This window comes from Theropithecus gelada, chromosome 14 (genome assembly GCF_003255815.1).
Source record: "Theropithecus gelada isolate Dixy chromosome 14, Tgel_1.0, whole genome shotgun sequence".
Lineage (NCBI taxonomy): Eukaryota > Metazoa > Chordata > Mammalia > Primates > Cercopithecidae > Theropithecus > Theropithecus gelada.
The window spans coordinates 6,759,971-6,779,205 of NC_037682.1; the positions used below are offsets into that span (position 1 = coordinate 6,759,971).

General features: G+C 44.8%; 1 protein-coding gene across 3 annotated transcripts in view; it reads left to right on the forward strand.

The window, feature by feature from the left end:
* The window catches only part of KMT5B (lysine methyltransferase 5B), a 59,219-nt gene extending 44,579 nt beyond the window's left edge, over positions 1–14,640 (forward strand). For all 3 annotated transcript variants that reach the window (XM_025356830.1, XM_025356831.1, XM_025356829.1), the window contains 2 exons: positions 2,320–2,516; positions 10,327–14,640. In XM_025356830.1, coding sequence (XP_025212615.1) covers positions 2,320–2,516; positions 10,327–11,810 — 1,681 coding nt within the window. In that variant the 3' untranslated portion in view covers positions 11,811–14,640. The remainder of the gene's footprint in view (positions 1–2,319; positions 2,517–10,326) is intronic.
* The last annotated feature ends 4,595 nt before the right edge of the window (positions 14,641–19,235 follow it).

Consider the following 19,235-nt stretch of genomic DNA (forward strand, 5'->3'; position numbering starts at 1 on the left):
GTCTCGGCCTCCCAAAGTGCTGGGATTACAGGCTTGAGCCACCGCGCCCGGCTGTGGAAGTCCTTTTTAAATGGAACAGAATAGTGGCCATGGCTATTGTCAAACTGTTTGAGCAGTTTGATTTCAAGATTGGCTGCATATATTCTTGAAATTCTCGGCCGGGTGCGGTGGCTCAAGCCTGTAATCCCAGCACTTTGGGAGGCCGAGACGGGCGGATCACGAGGTCAGGAGATCGAGACCATCCTGGCTAACACGGTGAAACCCCGTCTTTACTGAAAAAAAAAAAAAAGACAAAAAACGTGGCGGGCGCCTGTAGTCCCAGCTACTCGGGAGGCTGAGGCAGGAGAATGGCGTAAACCCGGGAGGCGGAGCTTGCAGTGAGCTGAGATCTGGCCACTGCACTCCAGCCTGGGCGACAGAGCAAGACTCCGTCTCAAAAAAAAAAAAAGAAAAAAAGAAATTCTCAGAAACACCAAATTATTTCTGCCTTTACAGAAATTAGCTGGGAAGATGCATCTAGGAGCTCATTCCCTTATTCATTACATATTAACGGAGCAGTTACTTAATGTTAGGCCAGGTACATGCGGGATAAACAAGACCAGCACAGTGCCAGCTGTCAGGTCAGTTCAGTGAAGGGGACACACACTGTGCCGAGAGCCAGAGGGTAAAAGGAAGAGGCTCTCTGAAGAAGCTAGAATGGATGGAGTGGATGGAGTCGTGTGCAGACACTGAGTTGCGCTAGACTCTCCAGGATACGTTTGAAGCATGTTTCTGTGCTACGCTGTACTGACAATAGTAGTTGTAGTATGTTCACAAGTACTGCACATTGTACTCTAGAAAATTTAAAGCAAAAGCCACACACATGTGGTTCACGCCTATAATCCCAGCACTTTGGGAGGCCGAGGCAGGTGGATTACCTGAGGTCAGGAGTTCGAGACCAGCCTGGCCAACATGGCAAAATCCCATCTCTACTGAAAATACAAAAATTAGCCAGGCCTGGTGGTGCACACCTGTAATTCCAGCTACTCAGGAGGCTAAGGCAGGAGAATTGCTTGAACCCTGGAGGCAGGGGTTACAGTGAGCCAAGATTGTACCACTGCACTCCAGCCTGGCCGACACAGGAAGACTGTGTCGCAGGAAAAAAAAAAAACAAAAATTCTGATAACAAAAAGCTCCTATAAGCTTATAAGGAAAAGACAGTCAAATAGGAAAAAAGGTAAAGGAGAAAGAGATGCAGAGATGCTTCACAGGAAAAAAAATGACCATAAACAAGGAGATTAAAACAAGGTTAGGTACTCATTTTCACTCATCACTTTGGCAAAAAAAAAAATTTTTTTTTAGACGGAGTCTTGCTCTGTTGCCAGGCTGGAGTTTAGTGGTGCAATCTTGGCTCACTGCAACCTCCACCTTCCGGGTTCAAGCGATTCTTCTGCCTCAGCCTCCCGAGTAGCTGGGACTACAGGCGCCCGCCATCACGCTCGGCTAATTTTTTGTGTGTGTTTTTGGTAGAGACAGGGTTTCACCATGTTTGCCAGGATGGTCTCTTTATCTATTGACCTCGTGATCCACCCACCTCAGCCTCCCAAAGTATTGGGATTACAGGTGTGAGCCACTGTGCCCGGCCCACTTTGGCAAAATTTAAGGAGTACAATGTACCATTGGTGAGGATATGGAGAAACAGGAACTCATACCATGCTAGTAGGACCATGATTTACTCTATTCCTTTGGCAAAGTAATCTGGCAATGTTTATTAAAGGGCTGGGTGTGGTGGCTCACGCCTGTAAATCCAACACTTTGGGAGATCCAGCTGGGAAGATCCCTTGAGCCCAGCAGTTGGAGACCAGCTTGAGCAACATAGCGAGGCCCCATCTCTACAAAAATATTTAAAAATTAGCTGCTGGTGGTGGTACACTCTTATGGTCCCAGATACTCGGGATGCTGAGGTGGGAAGACTGCTGGAGCCTGGGAGGTTGACGCTGCATTGAGCTATGATCATGCCACTGCATTCCAGCCTGCACGGTAGAGTGAGACCCTGTCTCGAAAAAAAAAAGGAAAAGAAATTTTCCAAGGTCCGGTAGTTTCTCATAGGCTATTAATGATTGATAATACTCATAACAAGTTGTTTTATTAAGTATAAAGTTAATTTTATAATATAGATGCTTAATTTCCTTTGTGAGTTCAAGTCTTGGGTTTCCAGGGGTGATTAAGGCCTCAGCAGCTCATCACATCTGTTAACCTGTAGCCAAGTACCCTCAGCAGTTAAGCTTATTATAAGAAAGTGTGTTCTGTTTGTTTAACCTGTGCTATTTTCTCTTTCAGACGGGGAACTGGTGCTTTTAAATCCAGAGTGGGACTGCCTGCGCCTGCTCCTGTTATCAATAGCAAATATGGACTCAGAGAAACAGATAAACGTTTAAATAGGCTTAAAAAGTTAGGTGACAGCAGCAAAAATTCAGACAGTCAATCTGTCAGCTCTAACACTGATGCAGATACCACTCAGGAAAAAAACAATGCAAGTAAGTAAGGGAGATTTGATAAGCATATCTTTTAAAAGTATTTTCACACAATTTGCTTTATAAAGTGTGCTTCAGTAGTTTTAAACTTTTAAATACTGAGAGAGACTGGGACTTGTGAGCTTTGGCAGCACTTCAAGGCTCTAGACATGATTTGAGTACAGAGGCACAGTCTGGTATCCCACCTCCAACTTCAGTACCGTCCTCTAGACTATTTTTCTTGAATACCTTGGTAACTGGATATGAGTTCTTCGTCATATGTTCCAAGGTCATCATATGTTTTAAACATTTTCAAGGTGTTAGAGACTGTGATGATGTCGCTAGGTCCTGCAAGAAGACAAAAGGACTGAGTAGAATTACTAGGCTCTGTACATTCCAGTACCTAGCCAGTTTGTTAGAAAAGATGATGGACTTGGGGAATTCATAGCTTCTGGCCTCAAGGCTTCCACCTTTTCATTGCTTGCTGACCTTTTTCAAAACAAACTGACTCAGTTCAACAGACCACCAGTACCAGACTCAGAATTGTGATAGAGGAGCATTTTGAACAGTGCCGTATTGTGACATGCTGTATTGGCTACTCCAGAAAGTAGGAGTAAAGATGGAAAGGAGAAAGAAGCAACCTCTGAGATTCCAGTGGTGTGTGGGGGCAAGATCTGATGGAAACTGAAAAAGAGAACGAAGACTAAACAAAGAGAAAGGAAAGAGAAGAAACCCTAAATGGGCAAAGGAAAGCACATCCTGTTTGTGGAGCTTTGAAATATTGGAACCATTCTAATTGCTCCTGTTTTTCTGGGTACCATCAGTTTTCTGTAGTTGCCACTAAAGCAGTAGACTCTTGAGTCTGACTTGTCTCTGAGAGAGACAGAAGTTAGAAAGTTTTGACTTGGTGATTCCGAAAGTATGCCTTTGTTGGCACTTAAATGTCCAGTGAGACTTCTTGGCACCTTAGAGCCCTCTGAGATACTGATTATTTTAGGTTCTTCTCCCTACTTTCAGATGTTCTCAGCCCAACACTGGGTGCTCTCTTCCACTACAGAGAATCCTGAAGAAAAGGGAAGGTGTTTCCCATGATGGTGAATGTCACTACCATGAATTCCTGAATCTACCTGCTGCTGGGAGTCAGAGTCCAAGCATAACCCGTGTAGCGTAAAAGCAGTGCTGTAGCCCTATTCCAGTCTTTTTCGTTAATGTCCAGAGTGAACAAGAGTTAGTCAATCGTTAACTGTTGACTGTTGATTCTCATAATAAATGCAGCATAACGAACATTTGTTTTCTGAGTCTGGTTCCTTGGTGAAACTGGAGACTTGTGAAGCCCATTTTATCAATGCAGACATAAAAACACTTAAAAGCCAGGCATGGTGGCACACCTGTAGTCCCAGCTACATGGGAGGCTGAGGTGGGAGGATCACTTGAGCCCAGGAGTTTGAGACCAGCTTGGGTAACATAGTAAGACCTGTGTCCTTTTTTTTTTTTTTTTTTTTTTTTTTGAGACGGAGTCTCTGTCCCCAGGCTGGAGTGCAGTGGCATACTCTAGGCCCACTGCAGCCTCAGTCCCCACCTCCCAGGTTCTAGCGATTCTCCTGCCTCAGCCTCCCGAGCAGCTGGGATTACAGGCATGTGCCACTGCATCCAGCTAATTTTTGTATTTTTAGTAGAGACAGGGTTTCACCATGTTGTCCAGGATGGTCTCGATCTCCTGACCTTAGGTGATCCGCCTTGCCTCGGCCTCCCAAAGTGCTGGAATTACAGGTGTGAGCCACTGCACCTGGCCAGAGACCTGTGATTTTTTAAACAAAAACACTTAGGTTCGTGCTGCCGTCTGTATGTGGAGACAGCCACAGAGTTGCCCATGTTGAATGGCTGTGTGATGTAGGTGTTTTATGCTTAAGTAGTAACTTTATTACTAGTGTATAAGCTACTGAACTCAATATACTACTTAGTTTAAAAGATAAGAATACAGATAATTTTTGGAAGATGTTGGGTATACTAATTAACCATTTATTAATATTTATTAAGCCAATTAATATTTGGGAATATATATTAATAAACTAAATACTTATTGAAATCCTGCTAGTTCTTGAAGACATACAAAGATGTTTGAGACGGGCCCTTTCCTCAGGGAGCTTATGCCTTAGCTCCAGGAGAAGAAAGGTGCACAAGTTAGCAGAACAGACTGGAGGCACAGGCTTTCAAGTTTGGAGGGATGGAATAATTGCTTTAAGCTGGAGTCTCAGCCTTACAGAAGAAAGGTGCACATTTTGCAGTGACTGCTGGTATTGGGGTGCTTGCCTTCTTCCAATTCCCTTTCCACAGCATGATTGGAGCAATCCAGGGGTCAGTGTGACTAACTCTGAGGTCATGGGCAGAGTGGATAGGCATGGCTCAGTTCTCTCTTTGAAGGAGCTCGAGGCTTTAGTTGTCTCTGAGACCATTGTATGTTATGTTCACATAAGGGTTTCTTGAGTTCTTACATGTGTTCTCTTAGGCTGTATTTATTTTGGTGTTTGTCTCAGCCATCCACTCCACCTGTCTGAAAGAAAGGCTCTGGAAGACACAGCCTGCCAGAAAGCCAGCACTGCCAGGCCCTCCTCCCAGGGTGGTGGATGCACATGCTGTGCGTGTTTGTGGAGTGCTTTTTCTGTGTGGCTGCTGGTCTTTATCCTGTGGTTCGTTTAGAATTTAGCAGCTGATAGAGGAACTGCTTTCTTTGAACACATGTATAAAGAAATGTTTTGAGTAGTTGGAGGAAAATTTTCTTCCATACAGGTGCTTTTTTGGAAAGTACCTTGAGAGCTACAGTGTGACTCTGCTTTAGCATACAGAAGTAGAGACAACAAGGAATCCGTTTTCACAAATCCAGTCCCCACGTCTGAATTATAATGCCAGGACTGGAGGAGTCTGGTTTTTCAGGCCTCATGCCTCGCTGACTGGTGTGCCCCCTCTGAAGTTAGTGCTGTGATAGGGAATGTGAGACCAGAGAGAAGCTCGCGAGCAGTCTGTGGAGATGCAGACACGGGTCTCTGCATGTGCCACAAGTCAGGACAAGCCCCGGAAGAATCAGCCAGAGGGAGAAGTTGATCTTAACTATGGAGCACCTGTCCTAGATGCAGAGGCTGGGGCGCTGCTTCTCACTCTTGCCCTGTCACTGATGTCATCAGTTGATCTGAACACTGTTTTCTGCTGAGCCTTTGGGCTGCTTCCGAGTTCTAACCCCCTGTTCCAGGTAGCCATTGGCAGTCTATGCTGGTCACGTCAGATGAAAGCTGCTTGTGCCGAGTAAACCCCTTGAGACCGAGGTCTTTAAAGTCCTGTCAGAGGCTTTCTGGATCCTCAAGTTCTGGAGATGCTCGACTGTGGCCCTTGTATTATCTTAGTTCACGCTGATGGTGCGCATTTCCAGTGCAGCCTGAGTACTCAGGAAGGCTTTGTTGTCGTTCACAACTCTTTTGTCTGGCTGGAAGTCTTGTGCCACCCTGCCTTATGATTTTGAGGATACCCTGAAGTGACCGTAACAGCCATGCAGTTGGGCCTTTACCCATAAGTTGAGGCCAACACCATAATTCTTCTGTAATATGCCTTACAGGCAGCATAAGAGTCATTTTAATGCTCAGGAAGCCTAACAAGTCCCATCTCTTCTGTTCACCAGATGGATGACCTTAGGCACAGTAGTCCACATGAGCTTGGTTTTCACGTAGCTTTAATCGCATTTCCTTCCAAAGGCATTTATTAGGATGAGTGTGGCCATTTTGCACAGTACCTAGCATGTAGTAATTGCTGAAAAGAATGTGTACCCCCACCTAAAATTACTGTCCAGGTCCATGCATTTGAGATTTGTCCCAGCCACTAGGGGAAGAGTCATATGAGGCATGTAAGTGCCAGAGCAAGCTCAAACACAGGCGCTTACCCCACTTAGGTCCTAGTCCTTGGTTTCTTGATGGACTTTTAAAAATCATTGACTTTTAATTTGTCATTGTGACCACTGTCTTCCTCCTTTAGCCTTCACTGTCTGAAATTCTCAACCCCTGCCAGGACAGTGCAGCTTCTTTGGACATTGAAGGACTCTTGTCACTCTACTGGACCCTCATCTTTGTCACATTTCTCATATTCTTTGCCATTTTTTTCCTTTTGATTTGATGAGCATACCATTTGACAGGGCTTTTGATGAGAAAATGCTTTTCGAAAAAATTTAGAATACATTGGTAACATGTAAGTGAAATCTCTGTGTTAATACAATACATAGCATCAATACATATCCATTTTGTGCTCAAAAATGGAGCGTTTATGTTAGTTTAGACACAAACCCATAAAAGTGCTTTGGTTTTCTGTTGTCAACAATGAATGTCTTGGAAGGAGGGATGGGATGGGGAGAGCTGAATTCAGAATCACCGTAAAATGGGAGTCATCCAAAGCGTAAAAATAAGTACCAAGGAAGGAGCTTCTTGGGTGCTGAGAAGACATAGGAAAGGCATTGCAGAGAAAGTCCCCAGAGGCTCCCTGAGAGAGTTGTTGCCTAAGCTGAGTCTTACAGGGGGATGAGAAGTTGGCCAAGTGAAGCATATTCAAAGCAGAGGGCCTTTCAGACAGCTCTGTAGACAGAGGGGAGTTTGAGTCAAGGCTTTTCTTCATGACGAGTACAGGCAAAGAAGAAAGATGTAAGCACAGGTTAAAATTTTAGACTTCATTCTTAGGACATTAGGTTGCTGAAAGGTTTAAAACCCAGAAGCTGCATGATACACTAGGAAGGTCATCCTGGCTATGTGGTGGTAAACGGATTGTTGGGAAAACAATAGGAAAAACAAAACTGCCATAGTTCAATGCAGGAGGCTGTGGTGTTCCAGACAGGGAAGAGTAGACAGGTTGCAGTGACACTGCAGGGGTGGACTCCGCAGCACATGGTGATTGGCTTGGTGAGGCAGTCAAGGAGAGCAGGAGTCAAGGAGGGCCTTCAGCTTTCTGCTTCGGCAGCTGGGCGTGTGGTGGTGGTATTGGCCAAGATGGAGACCTCAAAAGGGGACGTCGTCAGGAGACTTGATGGTGAGTTCCATTTAGGGGCTTAGAGACAGTCGGTATTTGGTGACCTGGGTCTGCAGTTTAGGAGACAGTCTGGCTAGAGTTTGGGAACTGTCAGCCTGTAAGTGGTAATAGCCATGGGAGAATGGGTGCTTATCACCTGGGGTCTAGGACTGCACAGACCTGAAGAGTAACAGTCTAGGGGGCCGATGAAGGAGGGGTGCCAGGGATGGAGAAGGAAAACCAGGAGAGTGCGCTCTGACAGCCAAGAGAAGAAAGGTTTTCTCAAGAAAAAGTGGTTGTCAGTGTCACATTCAGAGAAATGAAGAAAGGGAAGGGCTGAAGAGTGTGTGCTGCATTTGACGACAAGGAGTTGTCGGATCACCAAAGGCTGTCTCATTGGAGGAGCAGGCTGGACCCAGACGGTGGGGATTGCTGTGGAGAATGGGACATGGATGTGATTGTTGTGTAAGGGTGCTTGCAGGTGCATCATGAGAGTGGAATGGAAAGAGGAGAAATAAAAGGTTGGAAACCACTAAGATTGATCATAAATTGGTCCTTGCAGAGGCATAGAATGAGCAAAGGATCATCGTAGCCACATCTGAGAAAGCCAAGTGAAGGGAAGCAAGCAGTGCGGTCCTTTCTTCACTAGTGTGTCTTTATGTTGGCAGCACGTCCACTCAGTCCACCTTGTAGGCAAGCCTCGTAAGCATAAAGAAACCCTTTAGCCAAAGAGTTCCCTATTTTTTCTTATTTTCTAAATTTCTTATTTTTTAAAAAAAGTATTTGCTACCACGTAGTTCTGTATAGTTCCAGTGGATAATAAATCACTTGTTCTCAAATTGAATCATATTCAAACTTCACCACTCCTACTGTTCTAAAAATAGGGCACCACCTTGGTAGCAGCCCACATGTGTAAGTATGTTCTTGGTTCAAACCGTGAATCTCCTTGCTGTGCGTTCTGGTTTATGTACCCCGAAGCCACTTACAAGTCAGTCTGTATGTGCAGGACCTTCTTTGTTTTTGTTCTTGTTTTTCTGAGATGAAGTTTCACTCTTACCTCCCAGGCTGGAGTACAATGGCTAGATTTTGGCTGACTGCAACCTCCACCTCCCAGGTTCAAGTGGTTCTCCTGCCTCAGCCTTCCCAGTAGCTGGGATTACAGGCACATGCCACCATGCCTGACTTATTTTTATATTTTTAGTAGAGACCAGGTTGGTCTCGAACTCCTGACCTCAGGTACAGAGCCTTCTATTCTTGGTGGTTTGATAATTTTTGGAATGCTTGTGATGCATTCTTGCTCCTCTCAATAAAAACTGAACTTAGGGTAACTTACTTGCTTAGCTGGGCAGAATGGCAGTTTCCCTGGCAAACCGAGGCATGTAGAAAGCGACAGAGACTTTCTCTGCAGGATCCGGGTCCTCACTTGGGTGGGCAGTGTGCTGAGCTTACCCGTATTTTATTGTTTTTATTCTCCCTGTTCTGGTGAGAGGTGCTGATGATTCGTTTTGTTATCTTGGCTTCTCTAGCAAATCTGTAAATGGAGTGTTTTGATTAGGAAGAAGTTTTTCAACTGGACATGCAGGAACTAGGTAATTGAGACACTGACTTGTATAAACTTCTATAAATAATAGTCCAGCATGTCAATACAGAGGAAAAATGAACATAGCAGAAAGTCAGTGGCAAGGTCAGAGACACTACAGGAGCAGCTTAAGCTTGAGTCACATATGAAGCCTTTTGAGAAGCCATTCAACTTTATTCCTTATATTGACAGCACATCTACTCAATCCACCTTGTAGGCAAGACTTGTAAGCATAAAGAAATTCTGTAGCGAAAGAATTATCTAAATATCCTTATGTTTTAAAAAATATTTTCTACCTAGTAGTTCGGTATAATTCCAGTGGATAAGAATACACTCATTCTCAAATTGAAACATGTTCATCACTACTGAGGTTGTGATTACCATTAGGGTCAGTTGTAACCCTTTTCTGTCCTGGCCATGGAGGAAAGAAGTTGGATCTCCCTTTGTCCTGAGAGAGTACAATTCTGGCAGCATGCATCTTCCTTCACTGTGATTGTTGGCACTGGGCAGTCACCGAAGGGATGGGGCCAAGTAAGCTTTGCAGCTCTTCTAAGTTGACAGCCCACTGGTTGCCTCTTCTGGTCCTCACGGAGTTGAAGGGGACAATTTAGAATAGTGCATTTCTTTTTTGATAGTGACTGGACTTTTCAGAGTGATAATATGTGGTTCTTAAGATCTAAGATCTGTTTTTCTTGTTTGAAACCATTACGATAGTATTTGTTCCTTAGAGCCCATGAGTATTATATTTCTATTCTATGTTAATGGCCAAGTGCTGTACTTCCTTTGGGTTAATGAGTAATGGATTTTAGAAACATTTTAAATGACTAAGGAGAATCTGTGAAAGGAAAAAACAATGTTAACTTTCTTTCAAATCTTTTATGTGGGAAACTCCTAAATCAGGAGAAGAAAGCCTTTGTTTGGGCCAGTGTCATGACAGATTAAGAAGCTTAGAGTGGAATCTAGGTCCCTGCTGTGCTAAAAGCTCCTTAACCATACAACTGCTTACCTCGAAAATGAATAAATGCCCCATAAATTAGAAAAGAACTTCAAAGAGAAGCAGTACAGGGAATGCAGGTGCGCCGGCAGAGTCTGCAGCAGGAGCCGTGTTGGCGTTTGTGTAATCTAAACGCGCTGTAGCTAATAGCCTGGGTTTGGGCATTCTTTTCTTGAACTCTGGTGTTACCAAGGCTGTTTTTCACCTTTTTCTCTTTAACCTTACAGCTTCTAACCGAAAATCTTCAGTTGGTGTAAAAAAGAATAGCAAGAGCAGAACGTTAACGAGGCAATCTATGTCAAGAATTCCAGCTTCTTCCAACTCTACCTCATCTAAGCTAACTCATATAAATAATTCCAGGGTACCAAAGAAACTGAAGAAGCCTGCAAAGCCTTTACTTTCAAAGATAAAATTGAGAAATCATTGCAAGCGGCTGGAGCAAAAGAATGCTTCAAGAAAACTCGAAATGGGAAACTTAGTACTGAAAGAGCCTAAAGTAGTTCTATATAAAAATTTGCCCATTAAAAAAGATAAGGAGCCAGAGGGACCAGCCCAAGCCGCAGTTGCCAGCGGGTGCTTGACTAGACATGCGGCGAGAGAACACAGACAGAATCCTGTGAGAGGTGCTCATTCGCAGGGGGAGAGCTCGCCCTGCACCTACATAACCCGGCGGTCAGTGAGGACAAGAACAAATCTGAAGGAGGCCTCTGACATCAAGCTTGAACCAAATACGTTGGATGGCTATAAAAGCAGTGTGACGGAACCTTGCCCTGACAGTGGGGAACAGCCACAGCCAGCTCCCGTGGTGCAGGAGGAAGAATTGGCTCATGAGACTGCGCAAAAGGGGGAGGCTAAGTGTCATAAGAGTGACACAGGCATGTCCAAAAAGAAGTCACGACAAGGAAAACTTGTGAAACAGTTTGCGAAAATAGAGGAATCTACTTCAGTGCGTGATTCTCCTGGAAAAGACGATGCGGTACCAGATTTGATGGGGCCCCATTCTGACCAGGGCGAGCACAGTGGCACTGTGGGCATGCCTGTGAACTACACAGACTGTGCTCCTTCACCTGTCGGTTGTTCAGTTGTGACATCAGATAGCTTCAAAACAAAAGACAGCTTTAGAACTGCAAAAAGTAAAAAGAAGAGGCGAATCACAAGGTATGACGCACAGTTAATCCTAGAAAATAACTCTGGGATTCCCAAATTGACTCTTCGTAGGCGTCATGATAGCAGCAGCAAGACAAATGACCAAGAGAATGATGGAATGAATTCTTCAAAAATAAGCATCAAGTTAAGCAAAGACCATGACAACGATAACAATCTCTATGTAGCAAAGCTTAATAATGGATTTAACTCAGGATCAGGCAGTAGTTCTACAAAATTAAAAATCCAACTAAAACGAGATGAGGAAAATAGGGGGTCTTATACAGAAGGGCTTCATGAAAATGGGGTGTGCTGCAGTGATCCTCTTTCTCTCTTGGAGTCTCGAATGGAGGTGGATGACTATAGTCAATATGAGGAAGAAAGTACAGATGATTCCTCCTCTTCTGAGGGCGACGAAGAGGAGGATGACTATGATGATGACTTTGAAGATGATTTTATTCCTCTTCCTCCAGCTAAGCGATTGAGGTTAATAGTTGGAAAAGACTCTATAGATATTGACATTTCTTCAAGGAGAAGAGAAGATCAGTCTTTAAGGCTTAATGCCTAAGCTCTTGGTCTTCATTTGACCTGGGATAACTACTTTAAAGAAATAAAAAAATTCCAGTCAATTATTCCTCAACTGAAAGTTTAGTGGCAGCACTTCTATTGTCCCTTCACTTATCAGCATACTATTGTAGAAAGTGTACAGCGTACTGACTCAATTCTTAAGTCTGATTTGTGCAAATTTTTATCGTACTTTTTAAATAGCCTTCTTACGTGCAATTCTGAGTTAGAGGTAAAGCCCTGTTGTAAAATAAAGGCTCAAGCAAAATTGTACAGTGATAGCAACTTTCCACACAGGACGTTGAAAACAGTAATGTGGCTACACAGTTTTTTTTAACTGTAAGAGCATCAGCTGGCTCTTTAATATATGACTAAACAATAATTTAAAACAAATCATAGTAGCAGCATATTAAGGGTTTCTAGTATGCTAATATCACCAGCAATGATCTTTGGCTTTTTGATTTATTTGCTAGATGTTTCCCCCTTGGAGTTTTGTCAGTTTCACACTGTTTGCTGGCCCAGGTGTACTGTTTGTGGCCTTTGTTAATATCACAAACCATTGGTTGGGAGTCAGATTGGTTTCTTAAAAAAAAAAAAATACAATGACCTATGTGACAGCTCACTTTTCAGTACATTATACGTACGAGGGTAGCAGTGTGTGGGATGAGTTTCGATACGGCGTATTTATTGCTTGTCATGTAAATTAAAAACCTTGTATTTAACTCTTTTCAATCCTTTTAGATAAAATTGTTCTTTGCAAGAATGATTGGTGCTTATTTTTTCAAAAATTTGCTGTGAACAACGTGATGACAACAAGCAACATTTATCTAATGAACTACAGCTATCTTAATTTGGTTCTTCAAGTTTTCTGTTGCACTTGTAAAATGCTACAAGGAATATTAAAAAAAAATCTATTCACTTTAACTTATAATAGTTTATGAAATAAAAACATGAGTCACAGCTTTTGTTCTGTGGTAACCTATAAAAAAAGTTTGTCTTTGAGATTCAATGTAAAGAACTGAAAACAATGTATATGTTGTAAATATTTGTGTGTTGTGAGAAATTTTTGTCATAAGAAATTAAAAGAACTTACCAGGAAGGTTTTTAAGTTTAGAAATATTCATGCCAATAAAATAGGAAATTATAAATATATAGTTTTAAGCACTGCATCAGTGGGAGTTCTTGGCTTATGTTAGTTTATTAAGAAAATATCAGATTTTTTTGACTATAGTATCAGTTAAACAAAAAGGAGTCAGATTTAATTTGTTTTTTTGAAGCACTTTGAGAAATTAATTTTAATTAACTTAATGAGCAAATTTTTATTACTACTTTATATTCCATACCAGGTTCTTTTCATTTCTCTGGATTATTTTGCAAATCATTGGACAGAGAATTTGGGAATATAAATCTGTAACAGGTGTTTGACACCAGTAGGTCTCTCTTATTTCTGGGAAATGTGTACATGTACTTTCTGATATACAGTGTTCCTAAGTAAAAATCAATTTAGGGGATTTGTGTAGTGTCTATAGGACAGTAGCCCATGTCTTAAAATATTAAAAGGAATCTGAAGGTAATGAAAAGTCCAGTGGAGAAAATCTCAATGCTTACTGTTACTACTAATTGATTCCTACTAGTTTCCAGGTTTGGGGGGATATTATTTAAATGAAGCTCCTTAAGACTATTGATTGCCCATAGGTTCCAAATAGAAATTAATAAGACTTATGAACATTTTTAGAAAGTAGATTGTTTTCTCCTGGTTCTCTAAGGAACTACTTCTGTAGTCTTACATAGTCTCATCCTTGTTTGTTGTGGTGCAGTCGAACTCCTCAGGCATTTGGAAAGCATGTGGTAGACCTCCTTCCACACTCCCCCACACCCCCCTTCGCTGCGTCTGGAGGTCTTCACCAATGAAGTAGGGCAGCCCACACAGCCTCTCAGGAGCACCTGTCCGAGGCACCCGGAGCACTTTTCAGAGCACATCCAGCCCTCATGGGGTCCCTGCATAGCAATGTGAACCCCTGCCACTGAGGACGATGAAGGTAGACCCTGTGTCTGGAGGTGCTGGAGGGCAGAGGGTCGCCTCTTCTATTCCCATCTTAGTTTGGGTTGTTTTTAAAAGAGGTTCAGAGACTAAACCTTAAACCTTATTTGAATACCAACAATAGCTATTTTGGGAATTTCAATCTTAAAAAGTGACAAAATGCATTTCCCATTTTTCTTCATTTTTAAGCTTAATTTTAGTAACTTATTTATGATGTTTTAATTTTATCATGGCCTCCTCTTTGGAGGCTGACCTTCCCATAGGTCTCAAAGCAGTGACATTTGGTAGTGGATCACTGCCTCTCAGGAGTCGGTATGCACAAGCACTCAGCAGCCACTGTTGATGCCTTCTAGGGAAACCTAATTTCCGTTGGTAAAGGTAGGGGCCTCAGAACTGTTCTGGATCTGCTGTAGAACTTCACCATGTGGAATGGTGACATCCACACACCGTTGACCAGTTTGGAAGAGGTTGCGTTCAATAAAACTCTTAGCTTGAGCTTATGCAATGATTGGTTAAGATTTTGGCATTGTAAGAATTAGGAGATGATCATAGAAATATATGTAAAGTATTCAATTTTCAATCATTTTCAAATTACTGTTATAAATTGTTTTTGCTGAGTTGTAATACTTTTGAGATACAATGTATTCCTTGTACTGAAAGAATGAAAAAGGACTTTTTCAGCATTTGAGGTAAGTTCTTTAACGTTTCATTAAAAACATTTTTTACAAATATTTTGTACATGCACTTGCAGTATTGAGGTTAATCATTTTAATAAATTCGGAAATTAAAACAATTTGGCCAGTGTGCACTGTATCTGGAAAAAAAAAATCAAAGTGGTGACTTTCTCCACAAAATTTTCATGTAAAACAGAACTTGTAAAATCAGTTTCTAAAGCTTTTCAATACCTGTGAGTGTTGAGTTCTCTGGGCCCTGGTCTCCTCTTGTGTCTGGTGCCACTCATTTTTAAGAGAAGAGAGGGTAAACATTCATTCTTCTTTTAGTAGGGACACTAAACTACATACCCTCCTAGTCCTTGAACCCAAGCAATGTTTGCCCTCAATATGGAGCAAAAGAACATTGAAGGCTTTTGCAACCCAAATGCATTAATAGTTCCTGATTACTTGGAGGTTCTCCCCACCCCCCCCTCACTGTATTGGTCAAGTTAGCATACCCAGAACTGGCCTGGATCCTTTTTTCTCCCATTTACTATTGAATGGAAATATGACTGTACAAGAGGGAGGAAACCTGAATTTGCCCAACTCTGCAACCTCTGAGTATCCCTGAGCAAGCTGCTTAATCTCCATGTCTCTTTCCCAGCACCTAGCACCATTCTGTGTCAGAGGTCAGTGTGGACGCCTGGTCCCGTCATCAGTTAAGTTTCTGGTTGAGCTGCATTCACTCTTGAGGATAATCTGGGTGAGTGGTGCACACACTGGACTAGTCAAGTATTGATTATTGATTTTTCCTAATTGATTGAAGTATCCACCCAAACTTGGGTTCCCATTATGGAAAAAGGCTAAGCGTGGCATGTCTGTTAAGTACTTAGGAGTCTTATTCAGCATCTTGGGTTTTCTCTCTACTCTTCCAATAGCCAATGGCAGCTAACTTGCCTGGAACCCTTGTGTGACTCGTTTCACAAATGTCAGCTTTCTGTCACTGACCTGCAGCACCATCGCATACCCTACTGCAGAACCCGGTCGCACCCAGAGCAGAATTCAAGCAAGTCGCCAGCTCCAGGGCATCCCTGTGACTACGGCATGTGTGACCCTCGCTTGCAAAGGCAGGTGAGGTCTCCAGCCTTCTACTCCCTCCCCGATGTCCTAGAGCACATGGACATTACTTGTGTTTGCTAATGAGAGAGCCCAGGGGAAAAGTGAATTTATTCATTTAGAGATGGAGTCTCACTCTCTCGCCCAGGCTGGAGTGCAGTGGCACAATCTTGACTCACTGCAACCTCCACCTCCCAGGTTCAAGCGGTTCTCCTGCCTCAGCCTCCCAAGTAGCTGGGACTACAGGCGTCTGCCACCACGCTGGGTTAATTTTTGTATTTTTGGTAGAGATGGGGTTTCACCATGTTGGCCAGGCTGGTCTCGAACTCCTGACCTCAAGTGATCTGCCCATCTCAGTCTCCCAAAGTGCTGGGATTACAGGCATGAGCCACCACACCTGGCTGAAAAGTGAATTTGGATTCTTCAGAAAGGGTACCAGGATTGCTAGGGGCAGGGTGTGTGAATGGCCAAGACTGGGAAAGGGGGTCACTCACTAACACTGCCTCCACCATCTGCCACTCATTTTCTCCCAGGCAGTTAAGCTTAACACATATTCATGGAAACTGTTGTAAAGCTGCTAATCTGGAGGACAGAAGACAGACGCATGCCGTAGAGATTGCTTTGGTAACGTTCTGAAAAAGCCAAATCTGTTGCCAGATCCTGTATCCTCCTTGCCAGGTTTGTGGGGTTTTCAGCTGACTCGCAGTAAACTGACTTATGTCTTTTGGGGGCAACCCACCTTGTTGAGTCTGCTCTGGCTGAAGGGAAGCAGAGCGCTGCTGGGCCTGCTCGGGCACACCAGACTGCTGGAACCAGTGTGAGGCCCTGAGCAGCTGGGGCCCCATGTGGCAGGAATGAAGGTGCACCTCAGGGTGGTTTGAGCACCTAGTGCGTACGTGGGGTTTGGGCCAGGGAACAAGATTTGAGTCTTCAATGTGGGGTAAAATAAAGCCATGGGAGTGGGTATCTTGGTCTCTTTGTGCTACTGTCACAATATCACAGACTGGGCAATTTAGAACCAATAGAGGTTTATTTGGTTCATGGCTCTGGAGACTGGGAAGTTAAAGATGGAGGGGCCGATTCTGGCGAGGAAGACCTGCTGCTGCATCATCCCATGCTAGAGAGAGGGGAAGGGGCTTGACTTATTTTTTCGGGAGCCCATCCCATGATAATGGCATTAATCCATTCATTCACGAGCCAGGGCCCTCATGACCTAATTGCCTCTTAGACCCCACTTCTCAACATGGTGTTGCATTGGGAACTGAGTTTCCAGCATGAACTTGGGGCCACGCTCAGACCACAGCAGTGAGCCAGCCTAGGGAGCTGGCTGAGGGCAGCCCCTGCACCCGCCATCACTGAGGCATGGGGGCGGCAGGAAAGGCTGCTCCCCCGCCATTGGTCCTCGACCTCGGAGAGCTGAGCTTAGGCCAGCGCTTCAAGGAAGAGCCAGATGGGTTGAGAGGGTGGAGGCAAAGTTTGTCCGTGAAGGAGGAATGAGGGAGGATGACCGCTGGGAGGGGAGGAGGTTTGCTTCATTAATAGGAGACTCAAGTTTAATCTTGGAGGCGGGGAGCTTGCATAGGGGTACGTGTGTTCTGAAAAAGCAAGTAAAGGAGTTACTTGGAGTGGGGCCTCGGGGGGATCTTCAGAGAGTAGATCCGTCTTCCTTCCGGGAGGAAAGGAAGATTTTGGTTGTGGCGAGGGAGCCGGTCCAGCATGAGGCTTTCTCTCTTGTCTGGAAAGGAGGAAGCATCTGAGAGTGAAGACAGGAGAGCCGGGAGGTTTCAGGAGTAAGAAGGAGGTTTGAAATTGAGAGTGGGAAAGCATGCTGACTGTAGAAACCTAGTATCATTCATTAAAGAAATATCTACCCATCAGTTTCAAGGTACCAGTCAGTGTCCTGATCCCAGGCTGGTGGCCAGCACTTGCCTGCACAGGTGTGAGCCTCTCGGGAACACGTGGGCTTTCACCCAGGTGGGGACCACAGAGGACAGCAGGGCTGGGGGCCCTAGGGTTCAGGTTGGCAGGAGACGGGGTTGCATGAGAAGCCCTGCATGCCTGCAGGTTAGGGAAGAAAAGGTGAGTCTGTGAGCTGAGTGGGTCACTAGACAGGTGAAGGTGGAGGAGTTTGAGTCCTGGAGGCTGCCTGCGGGCAGAGGACTGCCAAGCATTGGAGCAGGAAGCAAGTGTGGAGGGCAGGCGGAGCACAGGCGCTCAGAGCGCTGGGGGGCCACGCTTTCCTGTGAGAACAAGATCCTCGATGGGGCCCTGGTAGTAAATTGGTCACAGTTCTGAGAAATCACAGCATTGGTCCCCCAAGATGATGGCAGACAACCTCCATGGTGGGCCTCCAGTGCACTTCCAGTGAGTGCAGGGTTCTAGGGCCCAGAGCCCCAGGAACAAAGCAACACGTCCCCGGGGGCTACCACACTCCATACAGGCAGCCAGGCAGAAACGGCCTATGGAGAAACGAACGGGGAATACCCCACTCAGGGTGGTGGTGCTCTGGGTCAACTATGTTCTTAATAAACAGTGGAATCGGCCTGCCTGAGATCGTGCAGCTGGTGGCAAGTGCCAGAACCAGACATTAGCCCCAGGCTCCACGGCGCCAGCTTGGTTTTTGTTTTGAGAGAGGATTTCGCTCTGTCATCCAGGCTGGAGTACGGTGGTGTGACCATGACTCCCAGACCCGAGCAATCCTCCTCCTCAGCCTCCTGCTGAGTAGCCAGAACAACAGGTGCGCACCACCATGCCCCACTACTTTTTTTACTTTTTGTAGAGATGAGGGTCTCCCTATATTGCCCAGGCTCGTCTCAAACATCTAGAGAGCACAGGTAAGGACCACAGAGTTGCCAGTGCTCCAGAGACCCCCAGCCCCAGCTGCTCAGCCCCACCTTTGCCAGGGTGATTCTGGAAGTCTCTGTCTCCTTGGAATTCCTGTGGGTCTACTTGGGAGACTGAGGCTGGAGGATCGCTTGAGCCCAGGAGTCCAGCCTGAGCAACATAGCAAGACCGATCTATCTCTTTAAAAGAAAAAAGGCCGGGCGCGGTGGCTTACGCCTGTAATCCCAGCACTTTGGGAGGCTGATTTGGCAGGCCAATCACCTGAGGTCAGGAGTTCAAAACCAGCCTGGCCAACATGGTGAAATACAAAAAATACAAAATAATTAGCTGGGCATGGTGGCAGGCACCTGTAATGCCAGCTACTCAGGAGGCTCAGGCAGGAGAATAGCTTGAACTCAGGAGGTGGAGGTTGCAGTGAGCTCACACCACTACACTCCAACCTGAGTGACAGAGCAAGACTCTGTCTCAAAAATAAAAAGAAAAGAAAAGGCCAGGAGCAGTGGCTGACGCCTGTAATCTCAGCACTTTAGGAGGCCAAGGTGGAGGGATCACTTGAGGTCAGGAGTTTGAGACCAGCCTGGCCAACATGGTGAAACCCCGTCTCTACTAAAAATACAAAATTTAGCCAGGTGTGGTGGCACATGCCTGAAATCCCAGCTACTCGGGAGGCTGAGGCAGGAGAATCGCTTGAACCCTGGAGGCAGAAGCTGCAGTGAGCCGAGATCGCGCCACCGCACTCCAGCCTGGTGACAGAGTGAGACTCTGTCTCAAAAAA